Source organism: Hemiscyllium ocellatum, chromosome 21 (genome assembly GCF_020745735.1).
Source record: "Hemiscyllium ocellatum isolate sHemOce1 chromosome 21, sHemOce1.pat.X.cur, whole genome shotgun sequence".
Lineage (NCBI taxonomy): Eukaryota > Metazoa > Chordata > Chondrichthyes > Orectolobiformes > Hemiscylliidae > Hemiscyllium > Hemiscyllium ocellatum.
Genome location: NC_083421.1, coordinates 53,417,514 through 53,441,480, shown reverse-complemented (window position 1 = coordinate 53,441,480; position 23,967 = coordinate 53,417,514). Strand labels below are relative to the sequence as shown.

At 40.7% G+C, this 23,967-nt stretch overlaps 1 protein-coding gene across 1 annotated transcript in view; it reads right to left on the bottom strand.

Moving 5' to 3' along the window:
- rapgef1a (Rap guanine nucleotide exchange factor (GEF) 1a) overlaps positions 1-23,967 on the bottom strand; it is a 230,935-nt gene that overhangs the window by 126,146 nt on the left and 80,822 nt on the right. Inside the window, exons 2-3 of the mRNA XM_060841479.1 lie at positions 18,131-18,273; positions 12,954-13,132 (exon numbers count right to left, since the gene is read on the bottom strand). Of these exons, the coding sequence (XP_060697462.1) occupies positions 12,954-13,132; positions 18,131-18,273 (322 nt within the window). The remainder of the gene's footprint in view (positions 1-12,953; positions 13,133-18,130; positions 18,274-23,967) is intronic.

Genomic DNA, 23,967 nt, shown 5'->3' with positions numbered 1-23,967 from the left:
CATGTGGATGAGGGTAGAGCAGTGGATGTAGTGTACATGGATTTTAGTAAGGCACTTGATAAGGTTCCCCATGGTAGGCTTATGCGGAAAGTCAGGAGGCATCGGATAGTGGGAAATTTGGCCAGTTGGATAGAGAACTGGCTAACTGGTTGAAGTCAGAGTGGAGGTAGATGGTAAATACTCAGCCTGGAGCCCAGTTACAAGTGGAGTTCTGCAGGGATCAGTTCTGGGTCCTCTGCTGTTTGTAATTTTTATTAATGACATGGAAGAGGGAGTCGAAGGGTGGGTCAGTAAATTTGCAGACAATACGAAGATTGGAGGAGTTTTGGATAGTGAGGAGGGCTGTAGTCAGCTGCAAAGGGACTTAGATATGATACAGAACTGGGCTGACGAGTGGCAGATGGAGTTCAACCCTGTCAAGTGTGAGGTCGTCCATTTTGGAAGGACAAATAAGAATGTGGAATACAGGGTTAATGGTAGGGTTCTCAGTAAGGTGGAGGAGCAGAGGGATCTTGGGGTCTATGTTCAAAGCTGCCACCCAGGTGGATAGAGCTTGTAAGGCGGCCTATGGTGTATTAGTGTTCATTAGCAAAGGTATTGAATTCAAGAGTCGTGAGGTGATGTTGCAGCTGTACAGGACCTTGGTAAGGCCACATTTGGAGTACTGTGTGCAGTTCTGGTCGCCACACTTTAGGAAAGATTTGGAGAGGGTGCAGAGGAGATTTACCAGGATGTTGCCTGGAATGGAGAATAGGTCGTACGAGGATAGGTTGAGGGTGCTACGCCTTTTCTCATTGGAACGGTGAAGGATGAGGGGTGACTTGATAAAGGTTTATAAGATGATCAGGAAAACAGATAGAGTAGACAGTCAGAGACTTTTTCCCCGGGTACAGAGCGCTACAAGGAGACATAAATTTAAGGTGAAGGGTGGAAGGTATGGGGTGATGTCAGGGGTAGTTTCTTTACCCAGAGAGTGGTGGGGCGTGGAATGCGCTGCCTATGGGAGTGGCAGAGTCAGAATCATTGGTGACCTTTAAGCGGCAATTGGATAGGTACATGGATAGGTGCTTAAGCTAGGACAAATGTTCGGCACAACATTGTGGGCCGAAGGGCCTGTTCTGTGCTGTATTGTCCTATGTTCTATGTTTAACTTGCCTACTACTGAGGTCAGGCTCACCGGTCTATAGTTCCCTGGCTTGTCTTTACCGCCCTTCTTAAACAGTGACACCATGTTTGCCAACTTCCAATCTTCTGGCACCTCACCTGTGACTATCGATGATACAAATATCTCAGCAAGAGGTCCAGCAATCACTTCTCTAGCTTCCCACAGAGTTCTCAGGTACACCTGATCAGGTCCTGGAGATTTATCCACTTTTAACCATTTCAAGACATCCAGCACTTCCTCCTCTGTAATCTGGACATTTTTCAAGATGTCTCAATCTATTTCCCTACAGTCTATATCTTCCATATCCTTTTCCACAGTAAATACTGATGCAAAATATTCATTTAGTATCTCCCCCATTTTCTGTGGCTCCACACATAGGCCACCTTGCTGATCTTTGAGGGGACCTATTCTCTCCCTCATTACCCTTTTGTCATTAATATATTTGTAAAAAACCCTTTGGACTCTCCTTAATTCTATTTGCCAAAGCATCTCATGTCCCCGTTTTGCCCTTCTGATTTCCCTCTTAAGTATAATCCTCCTTTCTTTATACTCTTCTAAGGATTCACTCAATCTATCCTATCTATACCTGACATACGCTTCCTTTTTCTTAACCAAACCCTCAATTTCTTTAGTCATCCAGCATTCCCTATACCTACCAGCCTTTCCTTTCACCCTGATAGGAATATACTTTCTCTGGATTCTGGTTATCTCATTTCTGAAGGTTTCCCATTTTCCAGCCGTACCTTTACCTGCAAACATCTGCCTCCAATCAGCTTTCAAAAGTTCTTGCCTAATACCATCTAAATTGGCCTTTCTCCAATATAGAACTTCAACTTTTAGATCTGGTCTATCCTTTTCCATCAATATTTTAAAACGAGTAGAATTATGATCGCTGCCCCCAAATTGCTCCCCCACTGAAATCTCAGTCACCTGCCCTACCTTATTTCCCAAGAGTAGGTCAAGTTTGTGGGCGGCACGGTGGCACAGTGGTTAGCACTGCTGCCTCACAGCGCCTGTAGACCCGGGTTCAATTCCCGACTCAGGCGACTGACTGTGTGGAGTTTGCACGTTCTCCCCGTGTCTGCGTGGGTTTCCTCCGGGTGCTCCGGTTTCCTCCCACAGTCCAAAGATGTGCGGGTCAGGTGAATTGGCCAAGCTAAATTGCCCGTAGTGTTAGGTAAGGGGTAAATGTAGGGGTATGGGTGGGTTGCGCTTCGGCGGGTCGGTGTGGACTTGTTGGGCCGAAGGGCCTGTTTCCACACTGTAAGTCTAATGAAAGTTTTGCACCTTCTCAACCAGGTACATCCACATACTGAATCAGAAAATTGTCTTGTACACACTTAAGAAATTCCTCTCCATCTAAACCTTTAACACTATGGCAGTCCCAGTCGATGTTTGGAATGTTAAAATCCCCTCCCATACCCTATTATTCTTACAGATAGCTGAGATCTCCTTACAAGTTTGTTTCTTAATTTCCCTCTGACTATATACAATCCCAATAAGGTGATCATCCCTTTCTTATTTCTCAGTTCCACCCAAATAACTTCCCTGGATGTATCTCCGGGAACATCCTCCCTCAGCACAGCTGTAATGCTATCCCTTATCAAAATTGCCACCTTCTCTCCTCTCTTGCCTCCCTTTCTATCCTTCCTGTAGCATTTGTATCCTGGAACATTAAGCTGCCAGTCCTGCCCATCCCTGAGCCATGTTTCTGTAATTGCTAGGATATCCCAGTCCCATGTTCCTAACCATGCCCTGAGTTCATCTGCCTTCCCTGTTAGGCCCCTTGCATTGAAATAAATGCAGTTTAATTTATTAGTCCTACCTTGTCCCTGCCTGCCCTGACTGTTTGACTCACTTCTGTTCTCAGCACACCCATCTCAGATCAATCTCTTTCCTCACTATCTCCCTGGGTCCCACCACCACCTTCTCCCCCCAACCAGTTTAAATCCTCTCAAGCAGTTCTAGCAAATTTCCCTGCCAGTATGTTAGTCCCCTTCCAATTTAGGTGCAATCCGTCCTTCTTGTACAGGTCACTTCTACCCCCAAAGAGATTCCAATGATCCAAAAATGTGAATCCTTCTCCCATACACCAGCTCCTCAGCTATGCATTTATCTGCTCTATCTGCCTATTCCTGCCCTCATTAGCTCATAGCACTGGGAATAATCCAGATATTACTATCCTTGAGGACCTCCTTTCTAAATTTCTGCCTAACCCTCTGTAATCTCCCTTCAGAGTCTCAACCTTTTCCCTTCCAATGTTGTTGGTTCCAATGTTAATGGGTGCATTTGTAATGCTGCTGTGTGTTAGAATCTGTGACTATGGAAATCATTCCAACTCTGCTTATGGACAGGAATGACCTGCTCTTTGAAATAAGACCCTCAAGGGGTCTACTGCAGGAGAAAATGTCTGGCATTTTCCCCACACTGTGTGATCATACAGTCTATGGCCAGACAAGCTTAGCTAATGGGCGCTGAGGCAGAATTACAAATAGAAGAATCTCTGGTCTTGTTATCTGAAACTTTTTCAGGAGAATAGAACAGAACATCCCAATAAGGTAATAAATAAAATCTGATAGCAGCTGACTCACTGTTAACACTAGCTCAGACTGTTCATACTGAAGCTGAGGCAGACACAATCCCTGAATGCTACCACATTAAAAATGAGGTGCTGATGAGCGTACAGGCAGCTGCTCACATACTTGCAAAAGAGGAACAGACATTGACAGCATCACTCCATAGAGAATCAAGGGTTCCATACGGAAACATTGTGACTTGCTCACAAAATTGCGATAGTTTAGCATGTCACTATATGCAAACCCAATCTGCCAGACTTTTGACTGGCCACAATTCCACAAGGATGTAGTAAGGTTATCAGAACCTGTCACACCATAGAGTCATAGAGAAGTACAGCACGGAAACAGACCCTTCAGTCCAGTCCAACCTGTCCAAGCTGACCAGATATCCCAACCCAATCTACTCCCACCTGCCAGCACCCGGCCCATATCCCTCCAAACCCTTCCTATTCGTATACCCATCCAAATGCCTCTTAAATGTTGTGATTGTACCAGTCTCTACCACTTCCTCTGGCAACACTTAGCACCCTCTGCATGAAAAAGTTGCCCCTTAGGTAACTTTTACATCTTTCCCCTCTCGCCCTAAACCTATGCCCTCTAGTTCTGGACTCCCCAATCCCAGGGAAAAGACTTTGCCTATTTACGCTATCCATGCCCCTCATAATTTTGTAAACCTCTATAAGGTCACACCTCAGCCTCCAATGCTCCAGGGAAAACAGCCCCAGCTTGTTCAGTCTCTCCCTATAGCTCAATCCTCCAACCCTGATAACATCCTTGTAAATCTTTTCTGAACCCTTTAGTTTCACAACATCTTTCCGATAGGAAGGAGACCAGAATTGCATGCAATATTCCAACACTGGCCTAAACCAATGTCCTGTACAGCCGCAACATGACCTCCCAACTCCTGTACTCAATACTCTGACTGATAAAGGAAAGCATACAAAATGCCTTCTTCACTATCCTATCTACCTGCGACTTCACTTTCAAGGAGCTATGAACCTGCGCTCCAAGATCTCTTTGTTCAGCAACACTCCCTAGGACCTTACCATTAAGTGTATAAATCCTACTAAGATTTGCTTTCTCAAAATGCAGCACCTCACATTTATCTGAATTAAACTCCGTCTGTCACTTCTCAGCCCATTGGTCCATCTGATCATGATCCCATTGTAATCTGAGTTAACCCTCTTCGCTGTCCACTACACCTCCAATTTCGGTGTCATCTGCAAACTTACTAACTGTACCTTTTATGCTCGCATCCAAATCATTTATGTAAATGACAAAAAGTAGAGGACCCAGCACCGATCCTTGTGGCACTTCACTGGTCACAGGCCTCCAGTCTGAAAAAACAACCCTCCACCACCACCCTCTGTCTTCTACCTTTGAGACAGTTCTGTATCCAAATGGCGAGTTCTCCCTGTATTCCATGAGATCTAACCTTGCTAATCAGTCTCCCATGGAGAACCTTGTCGAATGCCTTACTGAAGTACATATAGATCACATCTCCTACTCTGCCCTCATCAATCTTCTTTGTTACTTCTTTAAAAAAACTCAATCAAGTTTGAGAGACATGATTTCCCACGCACAAAGCCATGTTGACTATCCTTAATCAGTCGTTGCTTTTCCAAACACATGTACGTCCTGTCCCTCAGGATTCCCTCCAACAACTTGCCCACCACAGAGGTCAGGCTCACCGGTCTATAGTTCCCTGGCTTGTCTTTATCGCCCTTCTTCAACAGTGGCACCACGTTTACCAATCTGCTGGCACCTCACCTGTGACTATCGATGATACAAATATCTCAGCAAGAGGCCCAGCAATCACATCTCTAGCTTCCCACAGAGTTCTCAGGTACACCTGATCAGGTCCTGGGGATTTATCCACTTTTAACCGTTTCAAGACATCCAGCATTTCCTCCTCTGTAATCTGGACATTTTTCAAGATATCACCATCTATTTCCCTATATCTATATCTTCCATATCCTTTTCCACAGTAAATACTGAAGCAAAGTATTCATTTAGTATCTCCCCCCATTTTCTGTGTCTCCACACAAAGGCCACCTTGCTGATCTTTGAGGGGCCCTATTCTCTCCCTCGTTACCCTTTTGTCCTTAAATGTATTTGTAAAAAAACCCTTTGGACTCTCCTTAATTCTATTTGCCAAAGCTATCTCACGTCCCGATTTTGTCCTCCTGATTTCCCTCTTAAGTATACTCCTACTTTCTTTATACTCTGAGGATTCACTCTATCTATCCTGTCTATACCTGACATATGTTTCCTTCTTATTCTTAACCAAATCCTCAATTTCTTTAGTCATCCAGCATTCCTTATACCCATCAGCCTTCCCTTTCACCCTGACAGGAATATACCTTCTCTGGATTCTTGTTATCTCTTTTCTGAAGGCTTCCCATTCTCCAGCCGTTCCTTTACCTGCAAACATCTGCCTCCAATCAGCTTTTGAAAGTTCTTGGAGAAAGTGAGGACTGCAGATGCTGGAGATCAGAGCTACAAATGTGTTGCTGGAAAAGCGCAGCAGGTCAGACAGCATCCAAGGAGCCCTTCCTGAAGAAGGGCTCATGCCCGAAACGTCGATTCTCCTGCTCCTTGGATGCTGCCTGACCTGCTGTGCTTTTCCAGCAACACATTTTCAGTTTTGAAAGTTCTTGCCTAATACCGTCAAAATGGGCCTTTTTCCAATTTAGAACTTCAACTTTTAGATCTGGTCTATCCTTTTCCATCACAATTTTAAAACTAATAGAATTATGCTCGCTGGCCTCAAAGTGCTCCCCCACTGACACCTCAGTCACCTGCCCTGCCTTATTTCCCCAAGAGAGGTCAAGTTTTGCACCTTCTCTAGTAGGTATATCCACATACTGAATCAGAAGTATACTGTGTACTGTCTTGTACACACTTAACAAATTCCTCGCCATCTTAAAGAGAGCTTTTTAGAACAGAAGGAAGAACAGGAGTAAAATTCTCTCAGAATATAACAGTACTTTGATCAGATGGGCCAAGTGTGGCAGGTGGAGTTTAATTTAAATAAATGAGATGTTGAATTTTGGCAAGGCAAACCAGGGCAGCACATATACAGTTAACGGAGGAGCCATGCAGAGTGTTGCCAAACAAAGAACTAGATATGCAGGTGCATAGTTCCTTGAAAGTAGAGCTGCAGGTAGACAGAGTGCTGAAGGTGGCATTTGGCATGCTTGCCTTCATCGCTCAGTGTACTGAGTATAGGAGTTGGGATATCCACGTTGTAGCTTTACCAAACTTTCGGGAGGACATTTAGAAAATAATGTTCAATTCTGGTCTCCCTGCTTACAGGAAAGATGCTGTCAAACTTGAGGGTGCAGAAAAGATTTGCAGGAATGTTGCAGGGACTGAGCTATAGAGAGACTGAATAAACTGGAGCTTTTCTCCCTGGAGTTTGAGGCTGAGGGGTGACCTTATAGAGGTTTACAAAATCATAGAAGTATGGATACGGAGTATCCAAAGTCTTTTTCCCCTAGGGAAATTGGATTAGTTTTGATCAAGGATGTTCATATTTCATATAATATACCCCATTAGCTGGTACTCATCCATCTACTCACCTCTGATATGGGCCTGCTTGAACAGTGTTCAGTTCTGACCAGAGTATTAGACCAAGCTACCAGTGTATAACAGTGGAAGGCAGCCAATGACATCATCTGATCAAGGGCAACTGAAATACAGTCTAGTCAATGATGTCAGCATAGTATTTAACACAGGGGTTTTAGGAGTAAATTTTAACTGACTTAGAAACAGTTGACTGCCAAAAGATTCCAACACTAAGTTCTCAACTAAAGAAATTCTGGAAAAGAGACAAGGAATCCAGAACAGACGGCTCAGTACAAACCAAGACCTGATATGGGTAATTCACAGTTCGACCACTGTGAGAGACAGAATTATACATGGACCATTAAAAGATTGATCATTATGCAGAAAAGTCTCTCAAATGAGGGGTCAGGAATTATGCCTACAGTACAGATCATCACGCTTGAGCAGACAAAGGAAAATAAATGTATATAGCATGGCTGATCAGCTGCTAGCTCAGCAGCTTAACATGTTTTTATAAGCCTTAGGTAGAATGTGTTATAAATAGCAACATTATTACAGCATATATAAAATTGTAGCATTCCCCATTTACAACAGAGTTACCCATTAAGACATTATATAGATCTAAGAATATTAGCTTAATTATCTAAAGTATCATTATACTCCACATATAAATAGAAAGTTATAGAAATAAAATCAGTTTAGAAGGATGCAATGCAAAAATATACTCTTCAGTATTGTGTCCACATCATTTAAATGAAACAGAACAACCAAGGTGCATGGTTAATGAAAGTTCCATTGCAGCCCATGTCCTAACTCATGTTGCACGTATGGGTAAACGGAAGATATTACATTAGCATAAGAGAGTGCCAACATAGGAACATCAATCTGCCCTATAAACGGCGATGTAGTGTGTTTGTACCCTAAGGCAGAAAAGAGAGAACAGATGGAAAAAGGAAAGAAACATTAACATGCAGGCATGAGGCTGGGAAGTACAACAAAAAAAAACTAAGTTACTGACTGATACGGTCAAACAAACAGATCCCACCACTTGGTCAAAGAGCCACTGGAATTGAAGCTCAAAATGTACAGATAAATCAACAGATTAAAAACATCTCCCATGTGTTCGTTATCACCCAATTGGTATTGGTTCTATATTCAATGTACTTGATTGACTAACTCAGGAGGACACACACACAAGATTACAGGGTATGGGAAATTTGGAGAATACAGAGCCAAAACACATGAGGCACACGCCTATATTATTGGGCATACAGATGGTATAACTCAGTACCTTTACAACCTAAGTTTGATAGCTGACTACTATATTTGGGCAGCAGAGCACAAGGAGAAAGGGCAATACCGCTCGTACTTTGGGCCAGGCTGAAGATGGGAAGCAGAAAGAATTAAATACAGATTCTGTTATAAGCATTTGTAGTAAATTGAATTAAATTGCAAAGAGCAAGGTCAGGAAACAAGAGTATCAAGAACACAGCCTGGACTGCAGAAAGAGCGAGATAAGAGACCTTGGTTGAACACTGACAACACCTGATGCATTTATTGTGGGAAATAAATGATAGTTGGTTAAAATGTAATTTGAGATTACAAAAATTGAGTATGTGACCTTAAGGTGCATATGAGATGAGAACTTGTGTTCAAAGTTTGGGAGAAAATTTGTAGCTCGGGTGCTCGTTGCTGTGGTTCTGTTCACCGAGCTGGGAATTTGTGTTGCAGACGTTTCATCCCCTGTCTAGGTGACATCCTCAGTGCTTGGGAGCCTCCTGTGAAGCGCTTCTGTGATCTTTCCTCCAGCATTTATAGTGGTCTGAATCTGCCGCTTCCGGTTGTCAGTTCCAGCTGTCCGTTGCAATGGTCAGTAAATTGGGTCCAGGTCGATGTGCTTATTGATTGAATCTGGGGATGAGTGTCATGCCTCTAGGAATTCCCTGGCTGTTCTCGGTTTGGCTTGTCCTATAATAGTAGTGTTGTCCCAGTCGAAATCATGTTGCTTGTCATCTGCGTGTGTAGCTACTAAGGATAGCTGGTCGTGTCGTTTTGTGGCTAGCAGATGACAAGCAACATGATTTCGACTGGGACAACACTACTATTATAGGACAAGCCAAACAGAGAACAGCCAGGGAATTCCTAGAGGCATGGCACTCATCCACAGATTCAATCAATAAGCACATCGACCTGGACCCAATTTACCAACCCCTGCAACAGACAGCTGGAACTGACAACCGGAAGAGGCAGATTCAAATCACTATAAATGCCGGAGGAGAGATCACAGGAGGCTCCCAAGCACTGAGGATGTCACCTAAACATGGGACGAAACGTCTGCAACACAAATTCCCAGCTCGGCAAACAGAACCACAAGAACTTGTGTTTTAGCCAGACCGCAGTCTTAGAATGATCAAGGTTGATTCTCCTTGTGCACACATGAATAAAATGATCATAACCTGTACCAGAGTCACCTGTAGGTCTGTCAAGTTGAACAACAATTGCTCAAAGACACTTTACAGTGAAACAAAATGAGACCAAGCCACACAGGAGGATGTTAGAACAATTGACCAAAAGCTTTTTCAAAGTTATTGTTGCTGAGGAACACTTAAAAAAGAAGAAAATAAAGTGCAAGTGGTTGAAATTCTAGAACTTCAGGCATGGGTTAAAAGATACAGCCACCAAGATAGGGATTCTCAGGATGCCTGAAAGGTGGAGAAGTGGGAGAGGAGGGGGGGTGAAGAAATATATAGATAAGAGGTCTTTAGGGATTTATGTGGGGGATAAGAGAAAAGAGATGAGAATTTTAAAACTGAAAGGTTGCTGAACCAGAGCCAATGTAGGTCAGCGAACATAGAGGCAATCTGAACAAAATTTGGTGTAACTTGGGATACAGGTAGCACTTCTAGTTTAGAGGATAAAGCAAGGTAGACCAGACAAGAGTAGGTTAGAAGACCGCCAAGCTTAGAGGTGACAGACGTGTTTGAGGGTTTCAGCAGAAAAGAGTTGAGTCATGTTATGTAGTTTAGTTTGGAAACTTTTAGTAATGCCACAGATTTGGGGCTTGAACCTCACCTCAGGTTCAAACACGACTGCGTATTGTCTAGTTCAGCTTCAACAATTGTCTGGGTAGGAAGTGGCAGCTCAGAAGCAGAGCTTGTAATTGGAACTTAAAATTGTGTTTTCAGTCTTATCAATGTTCAACTGAAGGAAATTCTGTTCAAATAGAGCATCTGACCAGAGATAGTGGTGCATAAAGACAGATAATAGTGAGTGAAATCTGGATGCCATTAGCTTACATATGGATACTGACATTTTTTTTCCCAGATGGTGCCTGAGGGCAAGAATGTAGGCAAAGGACATGGAGGGAATAATCCTTGGGTGTCAGGTCTAACTGTGCAGGAACAGAACCATTGCTTGTAATTCTCTGATTACTATTTGAAGACAGGAATCAAATAAGATTCTGGTGCGGCCTCATCTGGAGTATTGTGTGCAGTTTTGGTCGCCATACTATAGGAAGGATGTGGAGGCATTGGAACGAGTGCAGAGGAAGTTTACCAGGATGTTGCCTGGCATGGTAGGAAGATCGTATCATGAAAGGCTGAGGCACTTGGGGCTGTTCTCATTGGAGAAAAGAAGGTTTAGGGGAGATTTGATAGAGGTGTACAAGATGATTAGGGGTTTAGATAGGGTTGACAGTGAGAACCTTTTTCCGCTAATGGAGTCAGCTGTTACTAGGGGACACAGCTTTAAATTAAGGGGTGGTAGGTATAGGACAAATGTTAGGGTTAGATTCTTTACTCAGCGGGTTGAGAGTTCATGGAATGCCCTGCCAGTAGCAGTGGTGGACTCTCCCTCTTCATGGTCATTTAAGCGGGCATTGGATAAGCATATGGAGGTTATTGGGCTAGTGTAGGTTAAGTAGGCTTTGGTCGGCGCAACATCGAGGGCCGAAGGGCCTGTACTGCGCTGTACTTTTCTATGTTCTATGTTCTAAGATGATTAGAGTCCCATCCAGCAAAGAATCTGTGGCATTCATTTCAGGGTTAAATGGCTTAAGAAGAAATCATCAATTCAAGACTAAATTGGAAGCTGAAAAGATGGCAAACAGGATAAGGTGATGTGAGAACAAAGCAGCTAAATGTATTTAGGACAATGCTCATGCGGCAAGTGAACATTGACTGGGTCACAAGACTGATCTGTGTTAAACACAAGATTTCTATCATGGACTCTCTCATTATCTGCATAAGGATGGACTGACCTGGCTGAAATAGCCTGTGGAGATTATAATCAACGAAGCAAAATGTAAGGAGTAAAATTAGATAAAAATAAAACACAGTAGAAGAACAAAGATGGCTGCACAGAGGAAGATAAGTATTGCTGGACATAAGGGCACTTAACTGGCCCTGGGAGAGCTAAAAATGGAGTCAGTTAAGTGATTAATCAAAGTAGAAACAAAACTGAAGCACTGACATGGGTTAAATTAATGAGAGACTCTGCACAATAAAATGCAATTTCACATTGAAATCAGCTTTGCATTTATCTTTTAAAATGAAATACACACAAAAAAAACACAACAGCCAAGCTTGTGTGTCATCACTAATTAAGATTCATAAGAATCAAAATCATACAGCAAAGAAACAGACCTAACCCCAATCTGACCTCGTCCTATTTTCCTTCATTTGGTCCATAACCCTCTCAACCCTTCCTATTCATTTACCCATCCTTTTGCCTTTTAAATATTGTAATTGTAACTGCCTCCACTACTTCCTTTAAGATCCTTGTAAATCTCTTCTGCACCTACTCAAGTTTAACATCCTTCCTACAGAAGGGCGACCAGAATTATATGCTGTACTGTAAAAGTAGCCTTGCCATTATCCTGTACAGCTGCAACATTATGAGCCAACTCCTGTACTCAATGTTCTGACCAGTGAAGGCAAGTCTTTTTTACTACCCCGTCTACCAATGACTAATTTCAAGGAATTATGCACCTGCACCCCTAGGTTTCTTGGTCGGCAACACTCCCCAGGGCCTTATCATTGTCTAAGTCCTGCACTAGTTTGCCTAACCAAAATGCCACACTTCACATTCATCTAAATTGAACTCTATCTGCCACTCTTCAGCCCACTGGCCCATCTGATCAAGGTTTTGTTGTACTCTAAGATAATCTTCTTCATTGTCCATGACACCAACTATTTCAGTGTCATTTGTAAACCTGCCTCTATATTCATATCCAAATTTTTTTTTTTTAATGACGAAAAGCAGTGGACCTGCACCAGTCCTTGTTGCACACCCCTGGTCGGTGATCTCCAGTCTGAAAAGCAACCCTATACCACCACCTTGTCTCCCATCTTCAAGTGAATTGTGTACAATTGACTAGCACCCTCTGGATCCCATGTGATTTAATCTTACTAACTAGTCTACTACGCAGAACCTTATCAAATGCTTTGCTGAAGCCCATTTGGCAATGGATACCACTCAGTCTTTAATCTTTGTCACCTCTTCAAAAACTCAAATCAAGTTAATAAGACATGATTTCCCACACACAAAGCCATGTTGACTACCACTAACTATTCCTTGCCTTTCCAACTTCTGGAGTAGCTAGCTAACAAAATGTTAGGAGTCATAGAATGCTATGCACTCACCTTTGTTGAATGCGTGGATCCACTTGTACTAACGGCAAGATGGCCTCGAGGACTTTACTGGCTGACCCTGGCAACATCTCTAGCACTTTTTTGTCAATCACCATTTTATCCACAATGGTTTTGAAATACCGCAGTGCACTCACCACTTCCTTTTCCTGCTCTTCCAGCCGGTTTAAAGTCTGCATCAAACAAATTAAAAATGAAATCAGGTGTGTGCAATTTAGAACAGTAACCATTTATGAATGTATGCATCGTACACAAACATAAACAAATCATTACAAAATATTGTCAAGAATGGAAAGATTCAGTTGATGTTCCATAAAATGTTGTCTTTTCACATTTCATAAAAAAGTATGAAAATAATTAACAAAAACTACAAACAAATAGTACAAACCAAAAGGCCCAGTATACCCATACATGAACACATATTCAAATTGATGGGGACGCAACCTAAAATAAAACCCATAGGATTTCTGACACTTTAAATCTGAGTTTATTTTCTGTTTTTCAGAGATTAGATTATTCTATCATTAAAAGTCTGACAATTGCTATGATGACTCAGTCTTATTTTCAAATATAGTCAAAAGCAAGCTGGAAAATGAAGGGTATGAATAGGTTGAGTGAAATGTTCAATCTCGCTATAGAATTTAAGTAGCAGTTTTCTGGAATTCCGTGATCCAAAAAGATAACAGATAGCGTAGTAACTATGTCACATCTATTGAAAAGATTGGCACATGGAAGTCGAATTATCCATATTCATTAAATACCAGAATAACAATTTCTAAACCATAAAAGACTAAACGGGACCTCAAAATGTGATGAAACTCAAACTTGGAATGTAATCTTGGAATATAAAGTAACTTTTGACTTGAGAAATTGCATGCTGATTGCATGTGCAATTTTGATCATATATTTTAATTCATGCACAAATTATCTTACTTGGTTGTATTCGTTTACTTTGTTACTTAGTTTGTCCCATTACGCTTCAATTACAAGTTCACATATATTAAATCCACCTCAGGTAGCTTGTAGAGCTGATTTGGTTTTATACAAGACATGGTAGGGCTTACAATCAGCAATGTGTAGTAAACCAACCATCAGTACATTTAAGATAGCAGATAGATGGAACTTTAAGTTAGACTCATGGAAGGAAAATTAAGAGCAACAAGATTACATGGATGTATTCTGTACTCTCAATATTGTATAATTGTTACAGGAAAAATTAAACTTCTAACAGCTTTCACAATGTTACTCATGAAGATTACAGAAAGTAGCTGGTCAAGAAAGCCTTTCTAAAAGAAGTTGTTTCTGTGCTACAGGACTCTATAATCACTATAAAAATGTCATCAAATAAGTAGACACTACCATTGAGAGAGAGGAGAATGAGTCATCAAGCACAACATAAAAGCAGGAAAAGTACATGAACAGCGTGAATACCTCAAACATTATGCAACTATTTTTAGCAGTCTAGCAGAGAAAAACTGAACAGTGCAAACTGCTTTTTGAAGCAGTACCATACTAAACCTGAACAGTACCGCATTAAAACTACATCACTTGTCAAAGCGTTATTGCCAGTTGCAGGTGGAAATCCTGAAAGGGTTCACCCTCTGCACTGAAAATTTGCTAAATTTGGTCCATCTGCATGCGACAGCAGGCAATGAAGATATTAGAAACTGTGTTTGTTCATAGTATTGAACATCAGTTTCAAGATTACTAACTTACATTCGTGAGTCAGGACCTTCAAAAACAATGGCCAACATCTTTCGATCAAGACAGGAAACCCTTCTTCTGTGCTGAATAAGACTAAAGAATAGTAGGCCATTTGGCTAATCGAATCTGCTTTGCCAATCAACGGGATCACTATTAATTTGATAATTCTCAACTCCACTTTCCTGCCTTATCTGCATTACCCTATATTCTTCTACAGATTAAAAATTTTGGTCTTGAATATAATTAGCCACACAGCCTCTACAGCCCTCTATGGTAAAGAATTTCTACAGATTCAATACACTGAAGAAACTTCTCTTCATCTCTACCCTAATCAGCCAATCCCTAATGCTAACATTATGCCTTCTTGTCCTAGACTCTCCCATTAAAAGTAAACCCCCTCTCTGCATCTACAATGCCAATTCCCCCAAGTATGTGTTTCAATAAGGATGTCTAACATTCTTCTCATACCTTAACCTCCCCAATAAGAAAATGTCCCATACCTCGAATCAACCTAGTGAATCATCTCTGAACTGTGATGGTTATTGGAGTCACTTAAAAACTGAACTTTCCTAGTATTTTCTGCAGAGAATGATTTTCATTTCATTTTATTTCAGCAGTATTTAGCTTTCCAAAGTTTGAGCATGGGAAAATAAAAGAATGAGAAACACAGATGTCATGCTGTGCTTTGAACTAACGTCAACAGTTTGTCTGGTGCTAAGTATACCATTACGAGTGTATCATTTGCAAAAAGACTTTGTTGTCTATTTGCCCACTTCCATTTGAAGGTTAGTTTTCATTCCTTCTAAACAATCATCTAATATTTAGAGTAGTTGTCTTATGCGCATTGGCCAAAAGGGTTCAAACAATTGACCTGTCCCTAAAAATGTCACATAACAATAAATGCAGAGGGACAGGTGAATTCTTTTGGGGCAGTCCTCATCAAGTGGATGTCACAGGTAGTTATCATCGGGTGGTCTCCAGACACAGTCTTCTTCAAGCAATCTTCATCAGCAAATGGAAGATTCCATAACTCCTTGACTACTGAACAGGATGATGCCCTCACCAAACCAAAACATTACATGCTGACAGCCTGTTTGTCTTTTGGTAACAGTGAACAATTCCCAATTGTCAGAGTTCTACATCATCTTTATCTAATTAAATAGAGCATCATATCTAAATTGGTGCTTCTTAAACTTGATAAAATATCAGATAATTCCTTACAAATCATCAACTGCCTATATTAGTAAATGATCATAAACTCCCTAAAATTAACAACTGCCTCCAATATCTAACCTTAGATAAGGGACCCAAAACTGTTCACAGTATTCCAGGTGCTTGGTTTAGTTTTAGCAACATTCCCTATTGTATACTCTATTCCCTTTGAATGGAAAGCCAAAAGACCTTCCATTACCCATTGAATTTGTGCTTAAATCAGAAGGCAAGCATCTGAGGACCATAAATTCTATGCTGCAGTTTTAAACAGCCTTTCCCTGGGTTACTAAGGCCCAGCTCTTTCATTCTTGTGAAGTGCACAACTTCATATTTTCAAACACTAATTCCACCAATATTTTACCCATTCACTGGACCAGCTTACATCCCTCTGGAGACAGCATTCTCACTTATTTTTGTGTCTTCCACAAGCTTGGTGACAGTCTGCAGTCTCACCACTGATTGCTGGAGCACACCATCGGCTAGAGGCTGCCATCCTGAAATTGCCCCCTTTACTCTAACTCTAGTCAGTCAATCCTCTATCTGTGAAATTCCATCACCATGGACTGTTATCTTATTGTGCAGGATCTAATTAAATGCCTTTTGGAAATCCAAATATATTACATCAACTGGTTCACCTTCATCTATCCTGCTTGTTAATCTGTGTTTTTGTCTCCTTCTGTTTTTATATAAGTGTCTTAAATTGGAGGTTTTCATATCCACTGGAATTTCTTCCAGAATCCAAGAATTATTAGATCTGTGCATCCATTACTTCTGTGTCTACTTTCCTAAATATCTAAGGGTGGAATCCACCAAATCCAGGGGCCTGTTGGTCTTTAGACCAATTAGTTTCTCTCGGACTTTATCCTCTAGTTACACTTGCTTCATTTCTTTCCCCACTTTATCTCTATTATTTTGCATTTTCGGACTGCCATTAATGTCTTCTACTGATGCAAATTATATATTCAACTACTCTGCCATTCCCTAGTATCCCATTGTTATTTCCCCAACTTCATTCTCTAAGAACCTCCCACTTTGGTCCTTCTCTTACTTTATGTTAATGAGTTCTTACTGCCCATAGTGATATGACTTGCTAGCTTACTCAGTTCACTCTTCCCTTTTGGTCGTCTTTCACTGGCTTTCAAAACTATCCCAATCCTCTGCCATTAATTTTTGCCATATTATAAATGTTCTCTCTTTCAATTTGATAATATCCTTAACTTTCTTGGTTAACTATGGCTGGTTTATTCACTTTCTGAAATCCCTTCTGCACACTGGGAAAAAATCTTTCTTGTGGGTGATGCACTATTTTCTTAAACATCTGCCATGGGTTCTCAGCCACCTTTTCTGCTAAACTTCTTCCCTTGTCCACGCCAGCTAACCCTGTCTTCAGCCTGATGTAATTTCCCATATTGAGGTTTAGCTGTTATTTTTAACTCAAACTTCTTTCACTCAAATGGAATGCTAAATTCTAATACTGGGGAAAAAATATTTTTAGAGGTGGTCCCCTGAACATCTCCAAACTCTACAATGACTGCTGCAAGAAAATAATTACCTGTTCATGAATAGCCCCATTGAAGTACAAGCAAAGTGGATCATTATGATTATTTACAGTGACATTATCTAACAAGATGGTAATTTCTCCTATTATCAATTACAATTTTGTGTTTTACTTCGCCCCTGACCTATACCTTTTGCAGGAAGACATCTCAATACTGTTTTTTCCCTGCCCTGCTCCCAGTTTTACCTTCACATTAATCATGCTTATACGCTCATTAAGTTAAGAGTTGATGATTAATACAACAAGACTATGTCTTCATTCCACTTCTTTGGGCCAATTAGCTGACTTCTCTTTGTGGTTAGTCTGGCTAGACTTTACATCAGTTCTGTTAATGACAATCGAACCCTCTTGCATAATGAAATGCAACATTGCCAAAGCCACTGGATGCAGCTGTCAAGTTCATCACTAACCTTGCTGCTCATCAAAGAAAATGGCAGTAATGTCAAAGTTTGAATTAGGAAGTGGGAAAACTAGTAACAAGACATTGGGCCACGGAGGACAAAACTTAGAAGACTTAAACTCAATTACAGGATGATTATTTGAGAAGCATTTTGTTTGATGACTGAAGAGTGACAAGAAAAATAATGAAAATGCTCTCTTTAATTGGTGCATTTTGTAACTGGAAGTTAAAATGTAAAGTAAATAAAGTTGTTGACATTACATTTTCTTTGCATAATGCATAGGTGGAGGAACAAACCTTGTTTGGAGGTTTTTCTGTGTTAGTTTTGATAGTTATCTCCAATGGTTTTCCTTTTTTTGATGGAGTTCGTTTTATTTTCGGTGAGTGAAATTTGTCCATCAACTTCATGGTGAACGAGGTCAGGTGGGAGCGTTGGGAATCTGGAAAAGTGAAAGTGCACACAGTAACCAATAATGCACTACTCCAATAAAAAAGGTAAAACAATTGATTTTGTGTGAATTCAATATGAACTCAAGACATTAAGCAAACAAATGAAAAAGCTAGATTACAGCTTGCTCTATAACATAACTAACAGTAAGATGACTACACTAATTAGTTTGAAAATGTAGTAACAAAACAGAATGTTCAGCCCAATCAGTCCATGTATGTGTTTATATTCCACGTGGATTTCCTCTCATCTTACATCATCCTTTTATTTTCATGCTGAACTGGGTGTCTCTTCAATTTTTCAAAGTTAGACACCCCCACTCATGCTAGTGGTAGTGGTATATGCTCATCACTCCTTGGGTGAAGGAATTTCTACTGAATTGTTTACATAATTTATTACTGACTGTCATACTATGGTTGCTGGTTTTGGTAAACCCATAAGAGAAAATGTCATCTTATTCAAGGTACCAGGCGTTAAATGCAATTTATGCTTCCCAATCTTAGCTGAATACAGCAAAATAGATTAGTAAACAAATATTAGCCTTCTGTTACAAGGATGCTTTAAGTTACTGACAAAGTTTTGTGATATAATAGCATAAAACAAGCTATGATGTGGAGGTGCCAGCGTTGGACTGGATGGACAAAGTTAAAAATCATACAACACCAGGTTATAGTCCAACAGGTTTATTTGGAACTACCAGCTTTCAGAGTGCTGCTCAGTACTTCTAAATAAACCTGTTGAACTATAACCTGATGTTATGTGATTTTTAACATAAAACAAGTTAACCGGATTTGAAGTCAATATAAAATGTGGAGATTGTATTTTATGTTACAACATTGCTTGATATGAGCACCAGTTTGTCATTCACAATCTATCAATGGTACATTAAAAAAAGTTTTAGATGATGCTGGAACACCTCAGTCAAATTGGTGGATTTAGAAATGAATAATCAAAAGGGAGGGGCACGGCCTAATTTAAACAGGCAATTATAAACAAGTCATTACCAAAAATTCTACCAGTGAAATAACTTTTAAAAGGTTTGCCTGACAGTCATCAGCAAACGTTTATCTTATTGTTTGATATTTGTAATAGTGCTGTCCTGGAACACGAGCAAGGCAGTTTTTGCCATTTTATCAAGGAGTTTGTAGAGCTTTTCACATTCAAGTTGAGCAACAAGGGATGTCAGTTCTATTTTTGCATGCAGTACTAGCTTCAAGTCATCTCATCTGCTATTACTCAGCTGCAGAATTGTAATTCACTGACATGATCTGGAATAATATGCCTCCGGGTCAACTTCAGAATATTGGTCCTCACCACGAATTTTTGCTCCATGAAAATGAACAAAGTTCACGAATAAAGTATGCGTGCCGCACAAAGCACTGACTTAAAATTACAAGTACTGCAATGAAATTGAACTGGTTTCCACATAGCAAGTTTCACTCTTAGGTGTTAAAATATTCTTGATCTTCATCACACACATCCCTTGTCAGGCATCTAGCCAGAGGAATTCTACACAGTATGACGTCCCTCAATGCACTATGATTGAAAGGCTTTAGACAACCAGTTTGTGCCATTGCGCCAGTGATGTGTGCTACTTGCTCTAGTGCATGACTCAGCATGTAGTCCTAGACCTTGGAATGTGCCAGACCTCAACAATCAATTGAGAACAAGTCTTTTCACTGGAGGACCAGCACAGACCATTACACGCAGACCAAAACAGCTTCCTTAACTCAGATCACATTCATTTAGGCATAATCGATATTCACCTCAAAGCATGGTTGTGAACAGCTCCTGCAGCAGAGTCCTCTGTCACAAAGCTGCTCTGGATGAACTTCTAAAAAACCACCACATCCCTCTCCAGACCTTCTAAGCAAAGGGAAGTTCAACAAAATAGTCTTTTCCCCACTATAGCTGCCTTGAGAGCAACAGGCAGTGTAGTCAAGAATATAAGTGTGATGGAAAGAGCCAACAGGGAGGGATTTTCTCACCACCAGCCTTGTTTGTTTGCAAGTTCTGGTGATCAGGTATTCTGTGACTCTGATAGTCAGCCCAAGAAAATATTCAACAAGATCTATCATCTCCTTTCCATGCAGGGCCTTTAGGATGATGCATGCAGATGACTGCCTAATAAATCTACTCCCAATACCTCTCCACAACCCACAGCAGCTTCCGCAAATGCAACACTTGCCCATTTAAATGCCCTCTCCCCTCCAGAGCTGCCAAGGCTCCAGACAAACCATCCAGGTGATTTGAAGACAGTGAGGAATGTAGATGCTGGGAACCAGAGTCAATAGATGTGAAGCTGGAAATTGCAGCAGGTCAGAAAGCATCTGAGGAAGAGTGTGTGAAGCATCTGAGGAACAAGAGTGTGTGGGGGGGTGGGGGTGTTGATTGGTGTGTGCAGAGTGGAAATGCTCCACAAACAAGTCTCTAAGTCTGCATAAAAAGGACACATCAGCAGCAATGCATTCAATAGGTGAGGTTGGTGAAGCAGCAATTTACCAATACTTCACTCAATGTAGTCGACCATATTTGCTGTTCTCACTAAGCAATTCAGTAAAAATATCTTCACCCAGGGAGTTAATACATTATAACACTAGCATTTACATACATAGCATCAGACCAGCATTGCAACTCATATTGTATCACCTCTTCTCATGCTAGTCTCATGGTACAATGAGTGCAAGGTGAAAAATTTCATCTGCTGGTGTCGCCTCGTTTCTGCCCTCAGTCAAAGCAAAACGCTCAGAGAGAAAGTATGGCTTCAACACCTTCATCTTTATTCCAGGCCCTGGAGGGAGAGAGAACAATTGCCCATGTACATAGAGACATGATTTCAATCTTCTCTCAAACAACAGTTTCTTGATTATGTAATTCGTTATTTTACAGGGAGGTGCATCCAGATAAGGCAACACACAGTGATTGTGAGACCGTTATAATCAGTGATTGTCAATAATAGAGATTAAGCCATCTGCTGTTACACAATTAATGTTTATAACCTTAACTGGCTTCGCATAATGAATACTTTTCACCTTGTTAAACTGACCTTACATATTGAATGCTTCCATATTGTTAAATGGCTCTACATAATGCATGCTTTGTTAATCCATTACCCTTGCCACCAGCACCCCACTGTTAACTTCAAGTTCTTATCTGATCTGAGTCACGCTCAGCTGAACCTCTTGTTTCACAAAACTTAGAATTCAACTTTTTCCCCTGCTTGCTTATACCCTACACACATTCTCACTGGTATCCTTTTATTAATGCACTGTACTACTTAGCATTTAGAGCCTATTCTAAAGCATGCAATAGCAGAGCATTTAGATTTGGGAAGATATTAGGTTTTGCACTTTGGCAGGATGAAAACCTCAGACTATTGACAAAAATTACAAAAACCTGCACTGCAGTGTGATTTGATGTGTCTTGTCCATAAATCATAAGAAGCTAGCTTCACATTCAACAGGTACTAAGGAAGAAAAATGGAATTTTGGTCTTTATAAAGGGAATGAAGCACAAAAGTAGAAACATCTTACTCAAACTATACAAGATATTAGCCAGATAACATTCTGAAAAGTTTTGGTCCTCTTACATTGGCAATGGGGATAGAAGATTCACTAGGTCGATTTGGTATAGAAAGATTTTCTTCTGAAGAGAGGTTACAAGGTTGTGTTTGTAGATAGTTAAGCTATCTACATGTTAGATTATTTGAGGGCTTGAGAGTGTGGATGCTGAGAGGTTATTTCTCTTTATTGGTGTGTCTTGGATGAAATGGCATGATCTGAAGAAGGGGTTCGAGTAGAGATGAGGAGGAATTTCTTCTGAGAAGACAGTGAATCTAACTTGTTTACAAAGAGAGCTGTACAGACTGGGTTATTGAACATATTCAAGACTGAGAGACTTTTTCAAAAATCATTTAAGGCAATCAGGGGTTATGGGAAAAAGGCAGGGAACTGGAGCGAGGACTCTCAAAACAGTAGATGTTTTTGAATAACAGAGCAGATTCAATGGGTCAAATGGACTATTGCTCCCACATCTTATGGTTTAGGGTCTTGTACAGTGTGAACAGAATGTGCCACTTACTAACAAAAGGAACAATTAGGGATCTCATTCACCATCAGGAAAAATGAATCAAGTGAAAATGTGAAGATTTCGATCAAGATAATAGGAAGTTTGAATGGAGCATGAGCAGACTTATTCCCAACTTGCTATCCAAGTATTAACACACGTGAATTAGAGACAGCTGTAATTAAGACTAGTGCCAGTCTTAAATTCAAGCATACAAAATGTAAATCCTGTTGTTGAGTTACACTGTTACACATCAGCTAAAAAAGGCACTCAAGCTGTTCATCTGCATATTACAGAAACCACAAAAATGAGCACTGGTTGATCATCCATGTGTAGTAAAATCTTTAAAGATCAGCTCAAGTTTAACTTCAATACTGCATTAGTTTCAGCATCCATCACATACTTCACAGGAATGAATGTTGTCAAACTGTACACCATGCCTAAACTGGAAAAAGAACATAAGAATCAGGAGATGGAGTATGCCATCTGGCCCTTCAAGCCTGCTCTACCATTCAATATGATCATGCTGATCTTTTCGTGACCTCAGTTCCACCTACCTGCCCTCTCAATAGAACCCTTAATTCCTTTACTGTTAAAAATATTATCTATCTTAGCTTTAAAAACATTTGCTGAGGAAGCCTCAATCACTTCACCCAGAGGGTTGCGAATCTGTGGGGTCCCCTGCCCAATAAAGTTGTTCCTTCTCAGTTCAGTTCTAAATCTACTCCCCCTTATTGTGAGGCTATGCCATCTCATCCTAGTTTGATCCATCAGTAGAAACATTCTCTCTACTTCTACCTTATCTATTCCCTTCATAATTGTATATGTTTCTATAAGATCCCCCTCATTCTTTTAAACTCTAAAGAATATAATCCCAATCTCCTCAGTCTCTTCTCATAAGCCAATCCCCTCAACTCCCTATCAACCTAGTGAACCTCAACTACACCCCCTCTAGTGCTAGTACATTCTTTCTCAAGTAAGGAGATCAAAACTACACATAGTACTCCAGGTGTGACCTCACCAGCACCTTATACAGCTGCAACATAACCTCTCTGCTTTTAATTTCAGTCCCTTTAGCAGTGAAGGACAAAATTCCATTTGCCTTCCTAATTACCTGTTGCACCTGCAGACCAACCTTCTGTGATTCACGCACAAGGACATTCAGGTCCCTCTGCACAGCAGCATGCTGCAATTTCTTACCATTCAAGTAATCGTCCTTTTTATGTTATTCCGACCAAAATGGGTGACGTCACATTTATTAACATTGTACTCCATCTGCCAGACCTTTGCCCACTCTAACTATGCCGCTTTATAAAGTTTCACAGTCCTCTACACACTTTACTCTATCACTCACCTTAGTGTCATCTGCAAACTTTGACACACTACACATGATCCCCAACTCCAAATCATCTATGTAAATTGTGACTAACTGTGGTCCCAACCCTAATCACCCAGGCACACCACTAGTCGCTGATTGCCAACCAGAATAGCACACATTATTCCTACCCTTTGTTTCATGTTGCTTAACCAGTCCTCTACCCATGCTAATACATTGCCCGTAAGGCCTTGCATATTTATCTTAAGCAGCACCTTGTGAATGCCTTTTGGAAATCTAGATACA